This window comes from Quercus suber, unplaced genomic scaffold, assembly GCF_002906115.3.
Source record: "Quercus suber isolate HL8 unplaced genomic scaffold, Cork oak 2.0 scaffold_117, whole genome shotgun sequence".
Classification (NCBI taxonomy): domain Eukaryota; kingdom Viridiplantae; phylum Streptophyta; class Magnoliopsida; order Fagales; family Fagaceae; genus Quercus; species Quercus suber.
Window position 1 is genome coordinate 98,101 of NW_027069582.1, and position 21,565 is coordinate 119,665.

General features: G+C 36.1%; 1 protein-coding gene across 1 annotated transcript; it reads left to right on the top strand.

Annotated features, from left to right (window-relative positions):
• Positions 1–1,491: 1,491 nt before the first annotated feature.
• LOC111989230 (formin-like protein 14) lies at positions 1,492–21,053 on the top strand. Its single transcript, XM_024021019.2, is given in 18 exon segments — positions 1,492–1,844; positions 3,296–3,419; positions 3,542–4,248; positions 4,376–4,597; positions 4,831–6,314; positions 6,731–6,857; positions 8,181–8,252; positions 10,333–10,431; positions 14,917–14,958; positions 15,044–15,124; positions 15,226–15,276; positions 15,361–15,442; positions 15,536–15,630; positions 17,749–17,820; positions 17,931–18,047; positions 19,714–19,782; positions 19,858–19,924; positions 20,400–21,053. Coding segments are annotated over 17 exon segments (3,654 nt in total). The 5' UTR covers positions 1,492–1,844; positions 3,296–3,346; the 3' UTR covers positions 20,594–21,053.
• Positions 21,054–21,565: the final 512 nt, after the last annotated feature.

Below are 21,565 nucleotides of genomic sequence, written 5' to 3' on the forward strand. Positions count from 1 at the left end.
GCCTATGTGGTGAGTTGCAAGTGGTAAAAAAAAAAATGGTAAGTTCACGTGAGTTTACAATTCCACCACTCACAAGTCACCATATAAACAAGTTTTGTAAATAGTTGTGGTACTAGACTTATTTTTTTACTTACCAATAATCATCCGCCACATTAGCAATTTGTAAAAAAATTTGTGACTCTAGCATTTTCCTTCTTTTAAAAGCCATAAAAAAAAAAAAAATTATAGATATAAGATCTAAAACAAAATATACAAATCCCAAAAAATTAGCCCAACAACATAAGTTACCAATAATAAAGCTAAAAAAAATTAAGCCTAATAAATTAAGGACAAGGATTTGCTGCAAACAAAGTTGCAGCAATTCCTACAAAAATGCACACGTGTCAATACCTTAGATAGACACCTGTCCAGACTTGTATTTTTTCATGTCAAGTCTGAATTTTTCACCAAATGGGGTCTATTTGAGGAAAAGATATTTGGTATCATATGATACCATGTTAGTGGTATCAAAATCCAACATGTGTGAAACATGTCAACAAAAAATAACTAACCCACTAAGAATTACAACACATGTCTCTCATTTATTAGATTTTGATACGCATGACGCGGTATTATTTGATACAAAATACTCTTTCCTATTTGAGGCAGTGACACATGTGCGTTTTGCAAGAGTTACTACAACTTAGTTTGTAGCAAATCCTTGCCCATAAATCAATTTCACCAAAAACAAACAACTTAGCCCTCTAAACAAAATAATTTTGTCATTTTCTAGCAACAAATGCACACTTCAAAGACAAAATAATAATAAAAACCCTTCAGCGGCTAAGCAGCAGTAGTGCCGAAGGTCGAAACTGCCACACATAGCTAGTAGTAAAGTCAGCCCCTAACTCTAAGTCCTAGCTCAGTCCTTGCCTTCCACATGACTTAACCAAAAAACTTATGTTTTTAAGTTTAAGTCCAATTATGTTGTATTAACCACTAATTATTATAATTATTATTCAATGTAAGATTTATTCACACGTCTATACCCAACATGTAGGACTACACATATATACAATAATAACTAGATACTCGAAGAGTTATGGATACTTTCATTTTCAAACAAATGGATGTTTGAAACTTAGTTGATAATATCACTTCTATGTGCAAAGGAAATGGGTGATTTGAGAAATGGGGCCACCAATTTTGAGTTTTGAGTAATGAAGACTAAGTTGGTACGAGGTGAGGTGAGGTATGAGAAATTTGCAACGTGAATTGGAGACAATTCTGATTGGAGGTAGTTGATTAGAATTACCAATAAAATTTCTATTTTTTTGACAAAAAGAAGATTAAGATAGTTTGATTGGTCCAAGTTTATTAGTTTTTCTTCTGCCTTGTGTTGTGTCTTCTATTTAGTTTATCTACTATGACAAATTTAATCTAAAAAAAGAAAGAAAAAAAATCCTGATAAAGTGAAATCACAAGAAGTCTTTGATTATGATTAGTTCAGATTTTTCTTTATTCAAAACTAGAAGAGAGAGAGAGAGAGAGAGAGCAGATAGGGCCTTCGATTTTAAATTCTTTCCACCCGATTCAAACAAAGAAAAACGACATCGTTTTTGTCTCATTCCAATTCCCAAAAAAAAAAAAAATCCCACCGAAGCACAGCACAGTAACATCGTTTCTTTCTCTCTTCTTCTCATTTCTGATATCTCTTCTTCTTCTTCTTCTTCTTCTTCACGCTCACACATCCACACCATTCCGCTCCGCCACCGACCTCCACCGTTCCTCCTCCGGCGACGAACTTCCAGGGAGCTCTCCAGAGCTACGGGCTTAGCCCGATATCAACATCACTGAAAATGAAGGTGATTTCTTCAAATTTCGTAAATCTCAATGCTTTTGTTCGTTTCGTGTTTGTTTGTTTATACATTACATGGTGTGTCTGTGTGTTTGTGTGAGAGAGAGAAAGAGAGTAGAGAATAATCTGATAGAATGTAAGTTGATAATGTGAATTTTGAAGAAACCCTCAATTTTGGATAATTATGGAGGTTTTTGGTTCTCAAGGTTTCCTTTTTAGGGTTTCGTCTTTCATGTGCTCAAATTATTGGGAAAATGGGAAGTGGGTTTTCAATATTGCCATGGGATTTTGTTGAAGTTGATGAGGTATAGCTCAAATGGCACTTCCTTCCCTTTTGAGAGTAATGTGGAGGGTGAGGTTGTAGGTTCAGGACTTGTTAGGTAAGTTTTGAAGTTACAAGTAAGCAAAAAAGTTTGAGGATTTTGTTGAGGTTTATGTTGGAGATGTATTTGGGATTCTGTTTTGAGAATTTCGAAGTTGAATTCTTGGGTGGAAACTTTTTTGTTGTGAGTTCCCGTGGTATGATTTGTGTGGGAGTTTTGAATCCCTATTGTTTCCATGGGTAAGGGATAATTGATAGAATGTCAGTTGTTAATGTGAATTTGAAGGGCGGGAAAGTGCTGGATTTAGGGCACTTCATTCTGCTGTGAGAGTAGGTTGGAGGGTATTGTTGTGGGTTCAGGACTCATTTTGTGAGCGTGGAACTTACCAATAGAAAATAAAGTTTTGAGGGTTTTGTTGATTTATTTTATGTTGGAGATGTATTTGGGATTCTCTTTTGAGGATTTTGATTTGAATTGTTTAAACTTGGTTGTGATTTGGTGTGGCATGAATTGTGTTGGGAGTGTTTCATATGGGTTGAGGAACTAAGGGTGGTTGAATCTCTATACTTGATCATGAAGGTCAGACTATGGTCACACGCATACGTGCACACCTTAAATTCTTGTAGCAATGTATTATTTATGTATTTATTTATTTTTGTGGCTAAATCAAGAATTGGGAAGGGGGGAAATGAATGAAAGACCTTATTGGTGTGAGTTCTATGCCCAGTAGATTTCTGTGGCTGAGTTGAAGAAATCATGGGTACTAAAATTGATCTTGTGTAAGGGGTGTTGGTAGGCGACATTAAAGGACCAGAGGAGTCTAATGTGCAGTTCAAGTGCTCTCTGTTAGGCTAAAATTCTGGGAGGATATATATGATTTTTTTTTTTTTTTTTTTTAACAATCTTATGTCCTTTTTTTGATTAGTAAGTTACACGTGCAAGTATGAATCTGGTTACCGTTACCTAATTTTTACTTATATATAAAAAAGAAGTTACACATGCAACTGGTGCCTGTTGGGCCTTGAACTTTATTATATTATGGTATCGTTTTTGTTATTTTAGATGTCAAGTATTAAGTAATGAAGATGAGAAAATTGAAGAATAGAACTTAGTTCCTTTACTCCATTTTCTTCAGGTATTGAGTTTATTGGCTTAGTACAAAGCACATGTGATTCGGTCAGCAAAAATGTCCCTTTTAAGTAGGTTCTTTTACAGAAGACCCCCAGATGGCTTGCTTGAATTTGTTGACAGAGTATATGGTAATGGCCTTCATTCCTTAATCTTGAATAAATTGCTATTTAGCTTTGTATTTTTGTGAATTATGAATCCATACATGTGTAATAATTACTTACCCACTGTTTGGTTTCATGAATATCTGCAGTTTTTGATTCGTGTTTTTCTACCGAAGTCTTGCCTGATGGAATGTACCAAATATACTTGCATGAAATCATAACTGAGTTACATGAGGAATTCCCAGGCTCATCATTTCTTGCATTCAATTTCCGTGAGGGTGAGAAACGGAGCCAGTTTGCGGAAATTCTATGTGAATATGATGTTACCGTTATGGATTATCCAAGACAGTATGAGGGCTGCCCTCTCCTTCCATTATCTTTGATTCAACATTTTCTTCGTGTTTGTGAGAGTTGGCTTTCACTTGGGAATCAACAGAATATTATTCTTCTACATTGTGAGAGGGGAGGTTGGCCACTCTTGGCATTCCTCTTAGCTAGCTTTTTGATCTTTCAAAAACTTCATAGTGGAGAACGCAGGACTCTTGAAATTGTGCATCGAGAGGCTCCTAAAGGCTTCTTGCAGCTCTTGTCTCCTTTAAATCCATTCCCATCTCAGCTTCGTTACCTTCAGTATGTAGCAAGAAGAAACATAGCTCCAGAGTGGCCACCACCTGAACGAGCGCTTTCTTTAGATTGTGTCATTCTTCGAGCCATTCCAAGCTTTGATTCTCAGAATGGCTGCCGGCCAATTATCCGTATCTTTGGTAGGAATCTCCTTAGCAAGGGTGGGCTTTCAACCCAGATGTTGTTCTCTATGGACAAGAAGAAGAAGAAGACCCTTCGGCATTACTGCCAAGTAAGAGGCCTTTTGTTCTATACATTTTTTTTTTTTTTTTGGGTTCTAAATATTCTTGCTTTAGGTTTGTTTTTTTCTGTATTAAGTTGCATTAACTGATACCAATATGATGGTTCTCTTATTGCAGGCAGACTGTGATGTGATTAAAATTGACATTCAGTGCTTGGTGCAAGGAGATGTTGTGTTGGAGTGTGTTCATTTTGACTTGGATCCAGAAAGGGAAGTTATGATGTTTCGAATAATGTTCAACACAGCATTTATCCGGTCCAACATACTGATGCTTAACTCTGAGAATTTGGACATTCTTTGGAATTCAAAGGAGCGGTATCCAAAAGGTTTCAGAGCAGAGGTGAGCATATCACTAACCCTCATTTTCAATCTTGGATCAAACAAGAGAAATTATAACTGATGATGCCTAAGAGAATTAAGATTATTTAGTCATCTTGGGACACTTTTTTCCCTTCATGTATTTTTGATATCCACAAAGAACCGAAAACTTCAATTGGATTCATGCATCCCCCACCCCCTCACACAAGCTCATCTACAAATATTAATCTGATCAAATAAACTTTCTAAATTCAGGTTTTGTTTGGGGAGGTTGAAAGCATCTCTCCCCCAAAAGCTCCCACTGCTATTTTGAATGGTGAGGAGAAAGGTGGATTGCCAATTGAAGCTTTTTCTAGGGTTCAAGAACTTTTCAGTGGTGTTGAGTGGGTTGATAGCAGTGATGATGCTGCCTTGTGGCTACTTAAACAACTTTCTGTTTTAAGTGATGTGAAAGAACTTTCAAAGTTGCAAAGTAAAGCAAGGTTATATTTATCACCTGCTGATTCTGAAGAAGACAATAATGCATCTAGCACTGCTGATAGTTCAGATGAAGCATTTGATGTTCCCAAATCTTCAACAAATGTAACAAAATTAGCAGCAGAGGACATTTTTGATTCAATTCCTTTACCATATGAAAGTGATGGTCAACATGATGTAAATCTTGCTTCAGAACCTCCTGATCAAGCAGCAGTTGGAAATGATCCATCATCTCTTCATGACCAATCAGCAATTCCAAGTAAAGGATCTCCACCTCCTCCTGCTAGTTACCCACCCCCACCACCTCCTCCCCCTCCTCCTCCACCTCCACCTGTTACTTCTGGCAAAAATATTTTGTCAATGCCCCATCAATCGACTCCCCCTCTCTCTCTTGATTCTAGTAGAGGGCCTCCGCCACCACCGCCTCCGCCACCACCCCCTCCTTCATTTAGCATTCCCAACAGTCATTCTCCAATACTTGCCCCTCCCACTCCCAATAGGGGTTGTCCACCACCCCACCTCCCCCACTTTCCTCTATATCTAGTCAACAATCTATAAAGCCGACAACACCACTAGCCACCAGTTCCACCACCGCCACCGCCACCACCACCTCCCCCCTCAAAATTGCCTCCTTTGAGTTCTACCTCTAATGTCACTTCCGTTCGTGGGGTGCCACTGCCACCTCCACCAGCTCCACCTCCACCTCCACCTCCTATTGTTGGTAACCGTAGTAATGGCTCTAGGCCACCTCAACCCCCACCTCCACCTCCCCCTCCGATTGCTGGTAACTCCGGTAATGTCCCTAGGCCACCCCCACCTCCCCCTCCGATTGCTGGTAACTCTAGTAATGTCCCTAGGCCACCTCCACCTCCCCCTCCGATTGCTGGTAACTCCGGTAATGTCCCTAGACCTCCTCCACCTCCATTGTCTTCAAGACCTGCAAAGCCAGGTTTGACCCCTCCACCTCCACCACCAGTACCAAAGCCTCCTGGTGCTCCTCCATTGCCAAGTCGTAGTGCAACACCAGCTCCTCCCCTGCCACCTGGAGCAAAAGGCACTGGTGCGCCTCCACCGCCACCTCCTTCAGTAGGGAGGGGGAAGGCTTCTTTAGGGCCAGCAAGTCTTGGAAGAGGTCGAGCAGCTGGTGGGGCTACTCTTGCCCCAAAGAAAGCTTCACTAAAGCCCCTACATTGGGTGAAAGTTACGCGTGCAATGCAAGGGAGTTTATGGGCTGATTCTCAAAAACAGGAAAATCAGTCAAGGTGTGCATAAAGAACTGAGCATGGATATTATATGTCCCATGTGATATCTTCTTTTAGATGTTAAAGTAACTTATGCATGTCTAGGAACTATTTCATAAGAATTAATAAAGTTTTTAGATCTCTTATTCAGTATACTGAATGGTAATGGCACTTGTTGATATGAATCAATTCATTCTAATCAAAGGCTGAGTATGTTAAATTGAACATTAACTTGAGAGCAGCCATTCTACCTTTAGTTTCACATTTTCTGTTTACTTTCTCTTTTTCTGAATGTAATACTATGTTCTCCTGTGTTTTTAGTTGATTTGCATTATTTTTCTGGTCTTTTGCTTTGTTCTATGTCTGTGTGTTGGGGGTGGGTTTAATTGGGTTTGCTCTTGTAACACTTCTCATATACTGTTGGAATTTTTTGTTAGGGCTCCTGAAATAGATATAACAGAGCTTGAGAGTCTTTTCTCAGCGGCTTCTGCTTCAGATGGGAGTGGCACTAAAGGTGGAGGTCGACGTGGTTCTAACATGAACAAACCTGAGAAAGTGCAACTGGTAAGCTCCTGTGTCTGTGTGTGTGTGTGCATTTTTGTATGTATCAAAGTAGTTTTGTGCTGAACAATTTATAACTTTTATGGACTCATTTTTAATTTTTTTGACAAATTTAATATTTATGATTTGCTATCTTTTAATGTTATTCAGTTATGAATGATCAGGAAAATATCTGTACCAAATATATAGTTTTAATGATAAAAGCACCTGTTTTAGGTTCTAAGTGACACAGACAAATCCTTAGAAAAGGAGTTAACATTGAACACTACAATTAGCCTGATGAAGTCCTATTTGGGATGGAAAATTTATAATTGCAGTCCTTGTTTGTTCACTGTGAGGAATTGATGCTTCCCAAGGAAGTTCAAGGACAATATCTTACCAAGGAAGTTCCTGAGGCCGTTGTACAAATAAAATTTTAAAAACTCCAAGCCACTTGACCCAGCTTAATGGTACCAAGCTTTAAGTTTCGGATCCTCCATGAAATCCTTTACGGTTGTCATGTGTTAGTCATGACTAAAGGAAGTAAATTAAGATTTGTATAAGAATATTTGAGTAACTACTTTCTGCCTGAATTTAAACCATAACATGAATATACAATGGCTGCAGTTAATTAGCATCCAAATGAATACCAAAAACAATTCTATTATGATGTGAATTGTATCATTTGAAACAAGTATATGATTCGCGTCTGATACTTTTAGCATTGGCAATATGAAACTCTTGAAATTGTGACATTGGCTATTTGAAAGATAAAGAAAACTCAATACTCAGGAGCCTTAATGATGCATAGCCAATATATCACAGCTGTTCACTTTATCAACTTAATTTGTACCTAGAGCTATGGAAATACCATCCAAAGATTCAGGACAAATGTGTTCCTTTGCTTTATATTTTTGCTTCTAAATTTGTTGTAGATTTGTTATTAAACCTTGTGTGCTTTGTTATTTATATTCAATACAAACAATTAAAATAATATTTTCACAAATATATGTATTAATTAATGTGTCCTCCCCATATCATATCATATCATCATAGTTTTTCAAGAATTCTTGTATCTGTATCATATCATACCATTATCTTTATTTGTGGCAAATATTCATTAATATCTTTTCATAATTGACTTTAAATTTGACCGTTTATTGCCGGAGTTCATAATAACTTTCTCCATCAACAAATCATATATGGTGTACCTAATGCTTTTATCTTCCTATTTTTGTTGTGTAATTGTTTTACTTAAATGTGACATTATTGTGATCAGTTATTCCATATGCATCTAAACTCAAGTTTTTTTCTTCTTTTTTTTTGTGCTGTTTTTCTTTCTGTCAGGTTGACTTGCGTAGAGCATACAACTGTGAAATAATGCTCTCAAAAATAAAAATTCCTTTGCCAGATATGATTGTAAGTTATTTTCTTTTACTCCTGCTACTCGTTCAACTAACTGAAATACAATTTGACAGTTCTTGGAAAGAGCTTGTTTGTAGGTCTTGTGGGTTTCTTTTTTAACTATTAAATAATGGCTGCATCTGGTTTTATGCTGTCTAATGAAAGAATCATGTTGGCTTATGGTTGTGAGGACTTGTTGAATGATTTAAGTCCTGAAAAGGAGAGGTTTAACTTGGGGTGGTAAAGAGGCGAAATTTTTTTTGATAAGCTATAAATACTGCATGTGCACAGCAACAGGAAATAAAAAAGAAGGAAAAGCTAATGGTATTTGATTTATAGCATTTTCTTCCCATAAGCAAGGGATGGAGGTGAGATAACAGTTTTAATCCTATGTAGCTACTTGAGTTATATTTACTAATCAAGGAGAGAAGGAAAAAGAAGAAAGTGAGAATCTTTTGAAAGTGAGAATCACAATAGGTATTCATGTGTTCCACAAAACGGAGCATTTACTTCTCACTTATGGACTTAACTTTCTTTGATTAAGATGACATCTTTATAGAGCCTCACTTTTCTTGTCCAATAAGGTTAGGATTCTTAATTTGAAAGGCCAACAAAAAAGTCTACAACTAAACAAAACTTACAAACTAATAAGTGTGGTCTTAAGTACCGGTAAATAAGTAAAAATAATCTAAACTAAGAAATAATTAAAAATAAGCTAATTCTTTAAATAATTATAGGTTGTTATCAATTTGATTAATAAGATTATGTTTGATAAATAATTATAGTTAATATTTCTATTAAAGCTAATTTAGCTTAAGAAAATGCAGTCCTTAAAACGAAACAATTGATAAAATAAAAAATTAAAAAAATATAAGTTACAAGTTTTTCTCTCCTAATTCTTGAATTTTAGTTTCCAATAGCAAGTTCTATTTGCCCAAACACGTTTCATGGGTTTGAGTGCAAGAATCATACAATTTTAGTTTCCAATAGCAAGTTCTCTTTGCCCAAACACGTTTCATGGGTTTGAGTGCAAGAATCATACTCCAAAAATTGGGCCTAAGGCTGTCTACTAACCACCTCTCTGAGACCCTACTGAAACAGGAGCCTTGTGATATGAGCATGACCTTTTTACTCTCTCTCTCTCTCTCTCTCTCTCTCTCTCTCTCTCTCGTAAATTCTAGTTCTGAACTCTCTCAATCGCGTCTTCATAGCTTCCTTTGGCTTTAGTACTAGTCAACCCTCATATTGAGTGTTATGTGAAATTTTGTTATTATAAATATTCGAATCAGAATCTGCCCTATTTCTAATAACTGAATCTTGGAAATGTGATGTGAAATTGAATAAAAAAAAATTATTTGGTATAATAATCAGATCCTAATTTGGTGATCTAGTTAAATGCAAATCCCCAATGGATCAATTGTGAGCCCTAGTTTTGGGACCTTGGAGAGAAGAGATTAAACAAATGATAACGTTGCATGTTCTCATTGTTGAGGATTGAGTTGAACCACAATGTTTGAGTGCATTGGACCTCATTAAGGAAAACTAGCATAATGTAATAAGCGGCAAGGTAATTTTCTCAAATAAATGGGCTTGTCTTTGTTGCTTATGTATGATTTTGTTATCTTTTCTGGTTGCTTAAGGGGGAATTGGGGATTATGGGAGTGCATTTCTGTTTCACTTTTTATGTTTTCTTCAGCTTTTTTTGTAAATCGTAAAATTTATCAAAATAATAGATGTTTTCAATGATTTCACAATTATCTCATTGATTTTGCTTAATTTTCTAATACAACTGTTATCACGCCTCACATTGTTTCTATATATGGTCAGGAGTGACATCTATTTGCTTTTGATTTTCTTAACACTCTCTAAATTATTAGACTAAGGAATCAGGTAATATTAGCTCACAATTGTCTCATTGATCTTGATATGTTATATTAGTATACTGGTGTGCTCTTCTTTAGTGAAGTTCGTTATTTTGCTTCCCTTATATAGTCTCAAGGCTCAGCCCTTTCTTCTTTTTGCTCGCAAAGCTTAACCTTTTTGTGAAACTTTACTTGTTAGTTGACTGTCCTACTTTTGTCATCTGTGGCCCCAGAGTGCAGTTCTGGCTTTGGATTCTTCTGTTCTAGACATTGATCAGGTTGAGAATCTTATTAAATTCTGTCCCACAAAGGAAGAAATGGAAACGCTTAAGGTAATCTCTCTCTCTCTCTCTCTCTCTCTTATGCTTGCATTTAACTTGAAACTGAAGTTATGGTGTCCCTTGTTGCTTTCACAATTAGGAACATAGTTACTATGCTTGGTTTGTTAGATGAATAAAGAAATCTGTTTAAAGAAAAGAGTGACTTAAGGTATACTAAGCTGCAAGGCCTAAGCTGAAAAGATTTAGACTCCAAAAAAAAAAAAGGATGGAAGGGCTAAGGATATTTCCTTAGAAGGAAATAAAAAAAAGTTAAAACCGTCAGCTTAAAGGTAGGAGCTCTTCTTTCTTGAAGATTTTTTAATTATTTGGCCACATGCAAAGGAACCATAGAAGGCAATGGTGCTCTAGCCTATCTAAGCTATTATTCTTTTGTCCTTGCTACTTCTTCTGTTCGCATTGATCCACCACCTCTAAACAAATTAACATTGAATTCAGCATCAGCAAGGTACCCCATAAGAAATCATTGATGGCCAAATTGTTTACCAATCTGAGGACGAAATAGATTTATAGCAATTTATTAGTCTAGTGAATTGCAATTTATGATAGTTGTACCAAAAGATGGTTCACTTTTTCTTGGTTCAGTTTCTTTTTATATTACATCGAAGTAAACTCCTTGGTACCAATGGGGAGGAATTGGAGGCCAAGATGTAGCCATTGAAGTAGACAACAGAACGGATTTGTAAGATTTTGAAATTATGGATGCAAAGTTGAGCAAGAAAAATATCCAGACTAAATTGAGGCTAAAGAGTTCAAAAACAGAGTAGTAAGCTTTGAAATTGTGGATACAAATTGAGGGTAAAGAGAAGGTTCAAGAGAATAAAGGATGCAAGACAAAGACTTAAGATTGCAAAGGAGCAAGAAGAGATCAAACGTTATTTCTTTTTGAACAAGACATGATCAAAGATCAGTTGTTTCGTTTGTGTTCGGATTAACTTTTTAAGCTTATTTGCTGAAATTTGGCAAAAGTACAGTCATACCTAGAAAAAGTGAGGTTTAAAAAAGTTGTACATAAGCAAATAAACAAAAAAACACTAAAAGAGAAAAGCTAATCCAAACTCACACTCATACTATTCAAATCATTGCATATGTCATTCCAAATGAACCAGATAATGTAGAGAAAAAATTATGTGTGTCTATATACATATATATATATATATATATATTTTAATGAACCTTGTTTTCAAAAGCAGAAGAAAAGTCAATGCAAGTTTGTAGTTTGAGAATTCTTGTACTGCAACATTACAAAACTAAGTTCAAGTTGCTCCTACTCAGGGAGAATATTTAAGTGTTGTCTTTAGAGTGATATGTTTGGCAACGTAGAACTATTGATGTTTGTGGCCCACATGTGGTGTGATGCGGGAGACACAAGAAGATTATTATTTAGTATTATTTATGTTTGCAAGCCCATTGTATTTTTATGTTTTAGGTCATATTAGTTTATTGGGCTTTTAGTTATTGGGCTTTTAGTATTTTAATTTAGAAGTAAGATTATTTTTGTAATAAGGCAATTAGGGTTTCTTAGCTAATTAGAACTAGAGTTTAGCAATCCTTTATAAGCATCCTATTGTACTCCTTGAGAGTTAGTTGATATTTTGATGAATGAAAACAATGGCCGTTTGGTCTTTCTTTGGTCTGGTGCTAACTCCAGGTCTACCCTAAGTGCTGACTCCTAGTGGTTTCCCCACTTGGTGCTGACTCCAAGCATGACTTAGATGCTGACTCCTAGGTCATATCCCTTTATTTTTCTATTGTTTAGTTTTCGTTCTGGTTGTCCTGCATCATATTTGGTATCAGAGCAAACATCAATCTATTTGAAGCATCCCGCAATCAATCCAGAACTAGAAAAAATCACCAAAAAAAAAAAAAAAAAAACCATCACTGCCGTGTTTCCACCACTAGAAAGTTATCTTTGTCATTTTTTTACTTAGTACCAGAAAGCTGTCCTATAGTTGCGTTACTGAACAGAAAACCAGATATTCAAGCCAACCGAAAACCTCCAATCCAAAACCTGCAATCAAGTCTCCAAATCCCTTGCAACCACAAAGACAAAGAAAGAAGAGAGAGAGCTCATCGAGTCATCGCTGCTGTCACACCACACCACCGCCAACAAATGCCCAGAGTCAGATCTGGTCGAATTATTTTATGAAGTTTGCTTCGCACGCCACCACCATCCCTTTCTAGATGTTGCGCCAACATCACCCTCACTTGCCCAATGCTACCGCCGCCGACGCAATCCCACCAACAGCCTCATAAGGTAATCGTAACCAAGCTCTTTGTTTTAAAAACCCAACGCATTTGTCTCTCAAAATTCTACCTGACCCATTAGCCACTCAAACACAATTTTACCTGGCCCAAATAAAGACCCCAACACAGCCCATTATAAACTTAGCTCAATCCAATAGCCCAGCAACCAAAAAAAAAAAAAAAGTCATCCTATTGCAAAATCCACAGCCAAATCCACATTGATGCCTTGGTTTTTCTATTGGTGTTCAAACTTCAACAGTGAAGCTTTATTTGGTTAATGCCATGACAATCCCTTCTTTAGTGGGCCATACTTAGCAAGTCAAGTTGGCAAAATCTTTTTGCCCAGTGAGCTATGGTAATATCCGAAGCACCTTATTTTGATGGTGATAATATTTATCCACGAGATTTTGTCAACTGGATGAATGGGATGGAGCAATTCTTTGAGCAAGCAAATTGGGCAAATAACAAAAAGGTTAGGTATGCCAAGTTGAAGTTAAGAGGCCATGCACAACGGTTTTGGGAGAAGCTTGAATATTTCCGCTATATGGATTATGAACCTGCCATCAGTGTGTGGAAAGATATGAAAGAAAAGCCTTGTGATGAGTATTTGTCACCATACTATTGAGCTAAGTATTTACCCCAATCTCAATCTCAGTGTGATACTTTTCAAGTTGAAGCAAATACGATGAATTCTCATCATCATCATCCTATTTCATGTCCTCAACGCACTTTTGAACAATCTACCAAGTAAATATCTACCAGGGAAGTAACAGAATTAACTGTAAAGCTCATGACAGATATTCAGGATAGGATTGCTCAACACAAAAAGACTCAATCCGATTCAATTAGGAAACCAAGGACACTAGATCACAATGAACTTCTTGCTGCCCCAATAGAAGACAACATTGATGATGATATCTTGGTCGTTGAGAATCCTCCATCAACACCAAAGCCTAATTTTGACACAAACGTACATGCCTCGACAAGTGTTGCTTTAACATGCATGAAAGGAAATGAATCTATTGAAGAGCAGCAAGGTGAAGAGATGGTGCCTAAAGAGAGTATTATGTTAGAGGATGCACATGATATGAAAGTTGAAGTTGTTGAATGTGCTTCTGATCAACCCTCCACAGTCCTTGAAGATCTACATCTTGGTGAAGTCGAAGAGGTTAAAACTACAGTGCTTCCTATGGTTCATAAGGTTCAAGACAAGATTATACTAGTTCCACACATTGATTTTGTTATTCCAAATAAGTTTGATGTGGTGGAATTCAAGGTTTTTCTTTTCCCTGTGCTCCCTAAGGTGATTCCAGATTCGAAGCAAGTGTTATTTGTCAACATTCTAATCCCTCAACACTTTAGAACTCGAGGTCGAGTTTTCTCCAACCAGAGGAGAATGATGCGGGAGACATAAGAAGATTATTATTTAGTATTATTTATATTTGCAAGTTCATTGTATTTTTATGTTTTAGGTCCTATTAGTTTATTGAGCTTTTAGTATTTTAATTTAGAAGTAAGGTTATTTTTGTAATAAGGCAATTAGGGTTTCCTAGCCAATTAGAACTAGGGTTTAGCAATCCTTTATAAGCAACCTATTGTACTCCTTGAGAATTAGTTAATATTTTGATGAATGAAAACAATGGTTTGGTGCTGACTCCAGGTCTACTCTAGGTGCTGACTCCTAGTGGTTTTCCCGCTTGGTGCTGACTCCAAGCAAGGCTTAGGTGTTGACTTCTAGGTCATATCCCTTTATTTTTCTATTGTTTAGTTTTCGTTCTGGTTGTCCTGTGTCATGGTGTCTTGTCAAGGAGTTTTGAAGCTTTATTATAAGTGTCTTAGCGTTTCAAACAGCTTTAAACTTTGGTCAGGGGTTGAAATAGCATGTTTTATCTGCAAGGAAGAACTAGATTTTATATATATATATATATATATATATAACGCACCTTTGCAAAATTTTATATTTTCTTAATTGGTGTTGTCAAGTACTTTCTAGTTTTAAGTGTCCTAGGGGCATAAAGTTAGTCAGTTGTTTCATCAGTTTCTAATCTGGTGTCCCAGTCTTTGCAGGGAGAGATTAAGTCAAGAGTATGCTTCATTCATAAATTGTATCATTGTTATCTGGTGAACAAATGAGGATTTTATAATGTGTGTAGTATTGTAACTGGTTTAATAGGTCACCGAAACTGTGCTTGTTACTAAATGATTGTTTCTTGTTGATTATGTTTGTTTCAGAATTATACAGGTGACAAGGAAATGCTTGGAAAGTGTGAACAGGTTCTGCCAGATGCCAATTTCTTCAATGGATTCCAAATTCTATAATATGATTGCTCACAAATATTGAATTTGATATGTATTTCAGTTTTTCCTTGAGCTGATGAAGGTTCCGCGAATAGAATCTAAGTTACGAGTATTTGCTTTTAAAATCTCATTTTCTAGTCAGGTATATTGTTTGAGGATCTGCTTGTTCTTTTATAGGTGACAAGGTTTTGCATGCTAGTACTGTTGATAACTGTGGGTGCTTATAGCCTTGTTGTTGTTCAGGTCAATGATCTGAGAAATAATTTGAATACAATTAATGGTGCTGCTAGAGAGGTACCACTGAAATTAATTGTCTTTAAATTGGTCTATATGAACATATGTTTGTCCTACATCTTAAATGTAATACACAAATTGCAGGTAAAAGAATCCGCCAAATTGCGACAGATAATGCAGACTATTCTTACTTTAGGAAATGCCTTGAATCAGGGCACTGCAAGAGGTACCACTATATAGTATTTTGTTTATCGTAATATTTTAATGATTTTTTTGCTGTTGTGATGCTTGATTGATGTTTCTTTTTTGGATATTGCAGGATCTGCCATAGGATTCAAATTGGATAGCCTTCTTAAGTTATCTGATACTCGTGCAAGAAACAGCAAAATGACTTTAATGCATTATTTGTGCAAGGTAGATTTTTTTTTTTTTTTTTTTTTTTTTTTTTTTTTTTTTTTTTTTGATAAGTAATGTGTGCAAGGTAGAATTTTTGAAACTTCGCACAAAATATTTGCTTCGTGGTTTGATAATATTGATGCTATCATTAAATTATCCCCTATAAAAGGTGAATATAATTTAAGATAAAATATATATATGAATGGAAAATATGTCCATTTTCTTGCAAATTGGTATTGCTGCAACTTTTGGTTTCTCTGTCACTATGCAGCACTCCATTTAAGGGTTGAGGAGGATGGTGGTGAAACTCTACTTTGATATAATCTCCACCTTTTCTCCTTTCACATTATCCAATTCTGACACCAGGAACTCCCATTTAAGCTCTTTCTTGATTCTGTCCTTTCCCATGAAGGGTCTCTTTCTACTCATCTTTGGCATGACAATGTACACACTCTCTCTCACTCACAGACACACTGCACAATATTGACCTGTGGCTCCGCTATCATCAGATTTGAGGCAGAGAGGTCTTGTTCTTTTCTTCTTTTGTCAGTCCTGGATATCTTAATCTTTCTTTGAGGAAAATATCCTTAGTATTTTTCTTTTCAATGGTTGTTCCTGGCTGCTTGTAGTGCTGCCAAATGGAATTTTCTGGTATTTGAGCTCAGGTGTGCTGAATAATGACTGGTTTGGGGTCATGCTCAGTTTGAGGCTTCCTTTGATACATTTTGTGATTGTTGTTTGACATATTTATCTCAATGCTTTAAAATCAGTTTTTGTGTGTGTGTGTGGATGACTTGGGGAACCTTTTTAAAGAAAATCCGGATGGACTATAAAACCTACGGCTATGGGCAACTGACCCCACCCGCCTAAACCAGTTTCCGGGTAATCCAGGGGTATTCACCCCTCATGCCCAGTATTATACTCTCTTTTAAAAAAAATAAGTAATCAGCACTATACTCTATTGTGTTTTATTGCTCAGTTATGTTACATTAGAAACCTCCTGCTACCCAAGACTCCAAGTCAGTATAGGGCATGCCTTTTAGGTATCAGTTTATATCAATGCATGACATCTGGCATGTTTGAGTAGTATTGTTGATTGATCCAGAATTCTCCAGCATTAATGAAGGAAAAAAGCAATGTCTTGGATGAGGTGTGAAGTGTCACTGCTTGTCCTGACATACCACAATATGTGTTATAAAGCTATTATGTTAATGATAGTGTAATAATGTGAAATGTGATTAATGAATTCTTTCTATTAAGAGATGAGGGAAGGAAAAAAAAAAACCTTAAACATATACCTGCTTCTGTCTCCTTAAGTGAAAAGAGTCTTTGTTGCGAGTTACAATGGAGTAATTGTTTGCACTCTTCCTGTCACCTATTGTCACCAATTGCCATTTGTGGGGGTGCACTGGCAATCTGAATATTATCTAATTGGGTACTTGTTAGAAGTATTGGTTAAATAATTAAATTTATCATATCCTAATAGCTTAAGCTTTTGGAAGAATCGGTAATTTAACATGGTATTAGAGCATAAAATCCTAAGTTCAATTTTTGTCTCCTCCACTCTACCTCCCATTTAAATTCTCATGTGTTGGGCCTCATCTATTAAAAGGTAGTTTTGGTCCGCATGTGAGAGAGGGGGGGGGGGGGTGGTGGGGGTTGTTAGAAGTATTAGTTAAATGATCAAATTTACCATATCCTAATAGCTTAAGCTTTTGGAAAAATCAGTAATTTAAGAATACTAAAAGTTGCTTTTTTTGAGTGACCCCCCTCCATCTTAAAAACATGAACTTACCCAAATAGATGGCAAAAGAATCTTCTGATTTTTAAGAAGAGGTGTTGTGTTTGCGAACTTAGCTATGAACACCATAAGCATATGGTTAAATTCTTTAACATCCAAATTTTGTTGGCAGTATTATCATAGATCAATACTCTGGAGAGTGGAGTAAACTGTCTGTTTTAAGATATTTTTATTTGTCTAATTATTGTTGTTGACGTTTCAATTTCAAAATTTCAGCGTGGTCAGGTTCCCTTCATTATTTTACTCAAATTTTTTGTAGAATTATTTTTGCATTTGGACGGAATTTTTATGCTTCCATATTAATTTGTTTTTTTTTTTTTTTTTTTCGTCATTAGCTCCTTTCTGAAAAAATGCCAGAGTTACTGGATTTTGATAAGGATCTTGGTCATTTAGAAGCTGCCGCTAAGGTCTGTTTATTATCTTGCTAGTTTTGGCTCCTTTGTTTCTTGTAACTTTTTAATGGGCGGTTTATAGCTGACCTACATAACCTTTTGCTTGGGCCTTCACAAATGACTAGATTCAATTGAAAGCTTTGGCTGAAGAAATGCAAGCTGTCAGTAAAGGTCTTGAGAAGGTTGAGCAAGAACTCGCTGCTTCAGAAAATGATGGAGCTATCTCTGTGGGATTTCGAAAGGTGAGGAATATCAGGAAGATGTGTGTGTTTAATTGTTATAAACACTAGTAAACTACTGACATTATGGGATCAAATCTGTGTGACTTTACCCTACAACTGTTGTTTATAGGTGGAGGAGATGCTATTTGATCAAAGATCATTTAGCAAGAATGTTTTTCTTTTTGTTAAACACTCCCCTCTAGGATTTTGTTCCTGGAGATCACCTTTATTTCTGTGGTTCATATCGTCAAATACTAATTGAATAAGAATATGAATATGGATAGTGGATTTAGCTGCACATTGGAAGAATTTTCTTCTTCTAGTTAGAATATGGTGACCAGTCAAATATGCAGGGTTGCAGGGGAATTTCCTTTTTATATTACATCCAGATAAATTTCTTGCTCCCTTATAAACTAAATTTAATACCTGGATAGTCTGAAGCATTTCCCAGATTTTTTCCATTTAATACTTTTTTTAAGTGCTAAAAAAAAATTTGGCTAATTAGTTGGCTTGCTTTTACTGACAGCCCTCTAAGCTATAGCATGCTGATTTTATCAAAGATAAAGCATCCCTGAAGACATTCTTGACTTGTATGACACTGCTATCATTTTTATTTGTTTATTTATTTGCTAAGTGGGATGTGCAAAGCAGAAGAATTTATTAAAAAGGGATCACCTAGACTAAGACTTCATGAACATCACCTATTTTTGTGGTTTGTTGAAGAAAGATGTCTCCACCCTGCCCCAAACAACCCTTAACCTCCCCCCCCCCCCCCCCCCCCCCCACAAAAAAAAAAAAGGAAAAAAAATAGAGGCACTTCCTCTCACCCCAATAATAGGATGGAGAATTAGGTTTTCGGTTCAAGTCCCAAGGAGTTCCTATCCTATCAATACACACACCTATATATACATGAGACCCAAAATTTAAAATTATGTATCACCAAGTAAATCCTCAACAATAGCAAAATTTATTGAGACTGGCTAGAGTATATTGTATTTTGGTTCTGACAAATGTCAGCAAAAAATTCTCTTGTTTGGTTTTTATTGATTGTGATTGAGTTTCATGTTAATATTGTTATGTCATTTCTCGTTGTAATTTTATCATATGTACTTAGTGTAGTAGCATTAGGGCATTAGTTTTTAGTTTTACATCATTTGGTCTTTCTTTTGTATCTCTTGAATATGTATCAGTAACCATTTTGCTCAATCTTATATTTTATTATCTCTGGCTCTCTGGCATTGCATCAATATAATATATTCACCTACACTTTTATTTTGATGTCTTGTAAATTTTGTATTTATGTAAAAATTAAATTTCTATGAACTTTAATTGGCAAACACCAACCAACTAGTGAACAAATGAGACACATCTGACTAAACTTGTGTGTAGCTAGTGTTGAAACGACTTGATACTTGTTTTAATTCCACGGTTTTGGATTTTTTGCTTCTTCCACAAATTGGAAGGTACAGTGTTAATTGATGCTTGGGATATTGTAGTGAGCAATCCTTTATTTTCTTCATCTCTTTGATGGAGTAGCTTCTTTTTAGTACAAATTTTTCTAACCTATCAAAAAAAAAATCTATTGTAGTCAGCAATGGCACCACATTACAAATAAGTTGTTTGTATAGCATTATTTTTTGGCTTGGACCTTTAGTAGGTTTGAATACCAGAAACTCCTCATTTTCAGGTGCTGAAGAATTTTCTTGACACCGCAGAAGCTGAAGTTAGGTCACTTATCTCCTTGTATTCTGAAGTGGTGAGTCCTGTGCATAGTCATAATTATTCTTAGACACTGCTGCCTGTGACTGAAATCCTAAGTATTGCCTTGCAGGGAAGAAATGCAGATTCATTGTCCCAGTACTTTGGGGAGGATCCAGCTCGGTGCCCCTTTGAGCAAGGTCTGATTTGTTTTTCTCTATATGCGTACACACACAAAAGCAATCATCTTTCCTTTTGCAGACTAGTAAAATTTCGTTGTTTGATATTTTACATCCTTCACAAAAGGAACTTGCTTTTCTCGAGGAAATTAGAGCTTACCCTCATTTCGTTTAATCCATGGGACCAGCATGTAATCAATATTAACTGGCTTTCTAACATTAAGGAATGTTAGGAATTGATGTAACTTTTATGGTTTCTCTGAAATGAAGCTCTGATTGCTTCAATCTTTACTGATTCTCATAAAAATCATAACTTCAAAAGATATATCCGGTTACTATTTGGTCCATGGTGTAATATATCTCCTTTGAAATGTAAAACAGAGATTATGACACCCCCCCCCCCCCCTTTTATTTATTTATTTTTTTTTTTCTGCCTATATAAATATTGGGTTTGTTATATGAACTGATGAAACCTGTTTGGTGGCTTTTGCATCAGTGACACAAATCTTGGTTGTCTTTGTTAAGACGTTCAATAAGTCACGAGATGAGAATGAAAGGCAGGCTGATGCTGAAAAGAAGAAATTGGAGAAGGAAGCCATGAAAGAACGGACAGCAGCTAATTCATCCACTAGGAGAGATGGTGTTCAACAGAGCGGCATGAAACAGCATGAAACCCACATAAATTCTTAGGAAGATGCAAGAGGCAGATTACTTCTTGACTATGTCAGCCCAGCACATTTGGGCTGACATTAATTGATGGAGGTTGACTCATGCATTCAAATTGCACCAACCCAAAATCAGACAGCTGAAGTGGCAAGTCGCTGCTTTTCTGGGAATCACTTTGGCAATGCAGATGTGTCTCACAATGCACAGTTTACTTGTCCAAAATCACGCAACTTCAGGGAAAGTTAAAGACACATTTTGCTATTATCAGGTACAGCCTTTTGCCTTTCATGTAAATCAATGACATTATGGTCTGCTCAAATTGTATTCAATCTGTATATAATTTAGGAAAGGCACACTTAGCATTAGCAGAGCAGAAGCCCTCTCCCTTTCTTCCCAACAAAATTTCTCATGCTATATAGATTTAAAATTTTGTAGCAGCTGCAATAGTTGCAAGTTTAGCCGACCGGTTGATTCTTTTCTTTCAGATGCTGGTTCATGATATTACATCATTATTCCCTTCTTACAAAATAGAATGGAGTTTGAGAATGGCATACATTTTAATAATACCAAATTAATCTCCAAATAAATAACCCCTAATTAACTTAATAATCTACCTAAAAAATACCCTTAGTTGAGCTATGTGAGGGGTATTAGCCATTAGCCACATTTTCGGTCATCCCTTTAAGGAAATATTGTTTATATTTATTTCGTTTCAATAAAATATTAAAATGCATGCTATGCAAGTGCAAAGTTGTGAATGGCACAAATTTAATTTAAAAAATAAATAGATATAAGCATCTTTCTGAAACACACTAAGTTGGGATTCGTGTGTTTGATACCATTGTTTCCCATACTTGCATCCGTCACTGTTTCTTGGATATTTTAGAAAGATTGTTCTGCTTAATTTGTTTCATTACAACGCATGCCATTTGCAAACTCTTATCTATTGTGGAATTTAATGGGATGAAGGAAGCGTTATATTCTTAATGTTGACAA